At 46.0% G+C, this 6,000-nt stretch overlaps 1 protein-coding gene across 1 annotated transcript in view; it reads right to left on the bottom strand.

Annotated features, from left to right (window-relative positions):
• Positions 1-1,222: 1,222 nt before the first annotated feature.
• The window catches only part of LOC116353329 (angiopoietin-related protein 7), a 41,695-nt gene continuing 36,917 nt past the window's right edge, over positions 1,223-6,000 (bottom strand). Inside the window, exon 8 of the mRNA XM_031787729.1 lies at positions 1,223-3,301. Within this exon, the coding sequence (XP_031643589.1) occupies positions 3,155-3,301 (147 nt within the window). The 3' untranslated portion in view covers positions 1,223-3,154. The remainder of the gene's footprint in view (positions 3,302-6,000) is intronic.

Below are 6,000 nucleotides of genomic sequence, written 5' to 3'. Positions count from 1 at the left end.
TCTAATCTTTATGGAAGGCTGGACCCTCCCAAGGTTCTCTCTAATGGTGTTCTAATCTTTATGGAAGGCTGGACCCTCCCAAGGTTCTCTCTAATGGTGTTCTAATCTTTATGGAAGGCTGGACCCTCCCAAGGTTCTCTCTAATGGTGTTCTAATCTTTATGGAAGGCTGGACCTTCCCAAGGTTCTCTAATGGTGTTCTAATCTTTATGGAGGGCTGGACCCTCCCAAGGTTCTCTCTAATGGTGTTCTAATCTTTATGGAAGGATGGACCCTCTCAAGTTTCTCTCTAATGGGGTTCTAATCTTTATGGAAGGCGGGACCCTCCCAAGGTTCTCTCTAATGGTGTTCTAATCTTTATGGAGGGCTGGACCCTCCCAAGGTTCTCTCTAATGGTGTTCTAATCTTTATGGAAGGCTGGACCCTCCCAAGGTTCTCTCTAATGGTGTTCTAATCTTTATGGAAGGCTGAACCCTCCCAAGGTTCTCTCTAATGGTGTTCTAATCTTTATGGAAGGCTGGACCCTCCCAAGGTTCTCTCTAATGGTGTTCTAATCTTTGTGGAAGGCTGGACCCTCCCAAGGTTCTCTCTAATGGTGTTCTAATCTTTATGGAAGGCTGGACACTCCCAAGGTTCTCTCTAATGGTGTTCTAATCTTTATGGAAGGCTGGACCCTCCCAAGGTTCTCTCTAATGGTGTTCTAATCTTTATGGAAGGCTGGACCCTCCCAAGGTTCTCTCTAATGGTGTTCTAATCTTTATGGAAGGCTGAACCCTCCCAAGGTTCTCTCTAATGGTGTTCTAATCTTTATGGAAGGCTGGACCCTCCCAAGGTTCTCTCTAATGGTGTTCTAATCTTTATGGAAGGCTGGACCCTCCCAAGGTTCTCTCTAATGGTGTTCTAATCTTTACGGAAGGCTGGACCCTCCCAAGGTTCTCTAATGGTGTTCTAATCTTTATGGAAGGCTGGACCCTCCCAAGGTTCTCTCTAATGGGGTTCTAATCTTTATGGAAGGCTGGACCCTCCCAAGGTTCTCTAATGGTGTTCTAATCTTTATGGAAGGCTGGACCCTCCCAAGGTTCTCTCTAATGGTGTTCTAATCTTTATGGAAGGCTGGACCCTCCCAATGTTCTCTAAGAATGTTCTAATCTTTGTCACCTGTTTTGGTGCACCCGATTCCAATTTGAGACATGTTATGTGATGGTAAAGGAAGGAGTGTACTAACTTTTGCCACATAAGAAAATATAATTTATTTTAATTGCATAACATTTATGTAGTACAATCTTTATTTTTTGGGGGGGGGGGTTATTTGTTCAATTGGGTTACCTTTATCAATGAATGTGGTGTGAATTTAGCTCCAAATATGAGGGTGGACTTACTTTATCACATGACTGTAGATCTCATAGCGAATGAAGCAGTAACAAGACAGTTGACAGAAATGGACATTCACAGATGTACGGAAGTATTCACATATTAGACAGAGGAATATCAGGGCAGAATGTACAGTACGTATGTATTTACAGTGTTGCAAGTCAGTGGGAGAGGAGGAGAGTTTGTGTAAGTCCCTCCAGTGGGAGAGAAGGAGAGTTTGTGTAAGTCCCTCCAGTGGGAGAAGAGGACAGTTTGTGTAAGTCCCTCCAGTGGGAGAGGAGGACAGTTTGTGTAAGTCCCTCCAGTGGGAGAGGAGGACAGTTTGTGTAAGTCCCTCCAGTGGAAGAGAAGGAGAGTTTGTGTAAGTCCCTCCAGTGGGAGAGGAGGACAGTTTGTGTAAGTCCCTCCAGTGGGAGAGGAGGACAGTTTGTGTAAGTCCCTCCAGTGGGAGAGGAGGACAGTTTGTGTAAGTCCCTCCAGTGGAAGAGGAGGACAGTTTGTGTAAGTCCCTCCAGTGGAAGAGGAGGACAGTTTGTGTAAGTCCCTCCAGTGGAAGAGGAGGACAGTTTGTGTAAGTCCCTCCAGTGGGAGAGGAGGACAGTTTGTGTAAGTCCCTCCAGTGGGAGAGGAGGACAGTTTGTGTAAGTCCCTCCAGTGGGAGAGGAGGACAGTTTGTGTAAGTCCCTCCAGTGGGAGAAGAGGACAGTTTGTGTAAGTCCCTCCAGTGGGAGAGGAGGACAGTTTGTGTAAGGCCCTCCAGTGGGAGAGGAGGACAGTTTGTGTAAGTCCCTCCAGTGGGAGAGAATGACAGTTTGTGTAAGTACCTCCAGTGGGAGAGGAGGACAGTTTGTGTAAGGCCCTCCAGTGGGAGAGAATGACAGTTTGTGTAAGTACCTCCAGTGGGAGAGGAGGACAGTTTGTGTAAGGCCCTCCAGTGGGAGAGGAGGACAGTTTGTGTAAGGCCCTCCATTGGGAGAGGAGGACAGTTTGTGTAAGTCCCTCCAGTGGGAGAGGAGGACAGTTTGTGTAAGTCCCTCCAGTGGGAGAGAATGACAGTTTGTGTAAGTCCCTCCAGTGGGAGAGGAGGACAGTTTGTGTAAGGCCCTCCAGTGGGAGAGAATGACAGTTTGTGTAAGGCCCTCCAGTGGGAGAGGAGGACAGTTTGTGTAAGTCCCTCCAGTGGGAGAGGAGGACAGTTTGTGTAAGTCCCTCCAGTGGGAGAGGAGGACAGTTTGTGTAAGGCCCTCCAGTGGGAGAGGAGGACAGTTTGTGTAAACCCTCCAGTGGGAGAGAGTGACAGTTTGTGTAAGTCCCTCCAGTGGGAGAGGAGGACAGTTTGTGTAAGTCCCTCCAGTGGGAGAGGAGGACAGTTTGTGTAAGTCCCTCCAGTGGGAGAGGAGGACAGTTTGTGTAAGGCCCTCCAGTGGGAGAGGAGGACAGTTTGTGTAAGGCCCTCCAGTGGGAGAGGAGGACAGTTTGTGTAAGGCCCTCCAGTGGGAGAGCAGGACAGTTTGTGTAAGGCCCTCTAGTGGGAGAGGAGGACAGTTTGTGTAAGGCCCTCCAGTGGGAGAGAATGACAGTTTGTGTAAGTCCCTCCAGTGGGAGAGGAGGACAGTTTGTCTGAGGGCTCCTGGGAACAGTATTTCAAAAGTAGAAAGAAAGCACACACACTCTCTCTTAGACTCCATGAACAGTTGGACACAATCCCATTGCAGCGTTCTCCTCGTGTCTTCTCCAGTCAGAAGCGACCTCAGCAGGTCTCCCACGGTCCCGACGGTCTGTCGTCACGGTGACAGGCGCGGTCTGAAGGTTCTAGGTCGTATCATCATAGAGGTCTTCCTGAGAGAGTAGTAGTCTGAATCTTTCCAGCTGTACCATACTACACCATCAGGACCCAGCAGAGTCTTGGCTTTAGAGGAGTACCGTCCACCCTGGGGAGAAAAAAAAGAAGAAAAAAAACACACACACAAACAAATAAATAGACTACCACATCTGATGCAAATAACCTTATTTTTGTTTTGGCTGCAATTTGTGTGTACAGTGCATTCAGAGAGTATTCAGACACTGACTTTTTCCACATTTTGTTACGTTACAGCCTTATTCTAAAATGACACACAATACCCCATAATGACATCACAATACCCCATAATGACATCACAATACCCCATAATGACATCACAATACCCCATAATGACATCACAATACCCCATAATGACATCACAATACCCCATAATGACATCACAATACCCCATAATGACACCACAATACCCCATAATGACATCACAATACCCCATAATGACACCACAATACCCCATAATGACATCACAATACCCCATAATGACATCACAATACCCCATAATGACATCACAATACCCCATAATGACATCACAATACCCCATAATGACACCACAATACCCCATAATGACATCACAATACCCCATAATGACACCACAATACCCCATAATGACAACACAATACACCATAATGACAACACAATACCCCATAATGACATCACAATACCCCATAATGACATCACAATACCCCATAATGACATCACAATACCCCATAATGACATCACAATACCCCATAATGACATCACAATACCCCATAATGACATCACAATACACCATAATGACAACACAATACCCCATAATGACATCACAATACACCATAATGACAACACAATACCCCATAATGACATGACAATACCCCATAATGACATCACAATACACCATAATGACAACACAATACCCCATAATGACATCACAATACACCATAATGACAACACAATACCCCATAATGACATCACAATACACCATAATGACAACACAATACCCCATAATGACATCACAATACCCCATAATGACATCACAATACCCCATAATGACATCACAATACCTCATAATGACATCACAATACCCCATAATGACATCTCAATACCCCATAATGACATCACAATACACCATAATGACATCACAATACCCCATAATGACATCACAATACCCCATAATGACATCACACAATACCCCATAATCGCAATTGTAAATGAGAACTTGTTCTCAACTTGCCTACCTGGTTAAATAAAGGTAAATAAATAAAAATAAATAAATAATGACATCACAATACACCATAATGACACCACAATACCCCATAATGACATCACAATACCCCATAATGACATCACAATACCCCATAATGACATCACAATACCCCATAATGACATCACAATACCCCATAATGACATCACAATACCCCATAATGACAACGCAAAACATATATATATTTTTTAAGTGTATAAAAATAAAAACAATTCCGGAAATATCACATTTACATAAGTATTACATCAGTATTTGCTATGAGACTCAAAATTGAGCTCAAGTTCATCCCGTTTCAGTTTATCATCCTTGAGATGTTTCAACAACTTGATTGGAGTCCACCTGTGGTAAATTCAATTGATTGGACATGATTTGGAATTGCACACCTGTCTATATAAGGTCCCACAGTTGATAGGGCATTCAGAGCAAAAACCAAGCCGTGACGACGAAGGAATTGTTCGTAGAGCTCCGAGACGACAGGGTAGTGTCGCGGCACATATCTGGGGGAAGGGTACCAAAACATTTATGCAGTATTGAAGGTCCCCAAGAACACAGTGGCCTCCATCATTCTTAAACAGAAGAAGTTTGGAACAACTTCCTAGAGCTGGCCGCCCAGCTAAACTGAGCCTATGAGACTCCCAATCATGGCCAGTTGTGATACAGCCTGGAATCGAACCAGGATCTGTAGTGACGCCTCTAGCACTGAGATGCAGTGCCTTAGACCGCTGCACTACTCGGGAGCCCATAAAGTGTCCAGACGGACGCCACCCCTCAGTAAAAGGCACATGACAGCGCGCTTGGAGTTTGCCAAAAGGCACCTAAAGGACTCTCAGACTATGAGAAACAAGATTCTCTGGTCTGATGAAACTAAAATGGAACTCTTTGGCCTGAATTCTGGAGGAAATCTGTCACCATCCCTATGGTGATGCATGGTAGTGGCAGTATCATGCTGTGGAGATGTTTATCAGCGGCAGGGACTGGGAGAATAGTCAGGGTCGAGGGAAGTATGAATGGAGCAAAGTACAGAGAGATCCTTGATGAAAACCTGCTCCAGAGCGCTCAGGACCTCAGACTGGGGCGAAGGTTCCCCCTCCAGCAGTAGAATGACCATAATTTTGTATTTATTTATTTAACTGGGCAAGTCAGCTAACCTTTCTAGCGGGAACCCCTCGACAACATTCCGCTGAAAAGGCAGCGTGCTAGCGGGAACCCCTCGACAACATTCCGCTGAAAAGGCAGCGTGCTAGCGGGAACCCCTCGACAACATTCCGCTGAAAAGGCAGCGTGCTAGCGGGAACCCCTCGACAACATTCCGCTGAAAAGGCAGCGTGCTAGCGGGAACCCCTCGACAACATTCCGCTGAAAAGGCAGCATGCTAGCGGGAACCCCTCGACAACATTCCGCTGAAAAGGCAGCGTGCTAGCGGGAACCCCTCGACAACATTCCGCTGAAAAGGCAGCGTGCTAGCGGGAACCCCTCGACAACATTCCGCTGAAAAGGCAGCGTGCTAGCGGGAACCCCTCGACAACATTCCG

This window comes from Oncorhynchus kisutch, linkage group LG14 (assembly GCF_002021735.2).
Source record: "Oncorhynchus kisutch isolate 150728-3 linkage group LG14, Okis_V2, whole genome shotgun sequence".
Taxonomy (NCBI): domain Eukaryota; kingdom Metazoa; phylum Chordata; class Actinopteri; order Salmoniformes; family Salmonidae; genus Oncorhynchus; species Oncorhynchus kisutch.
Note: the sequence above shows the minus strand (reverse complement) of the source record. Positions and strands in the feature narration are given on the sequence as shown.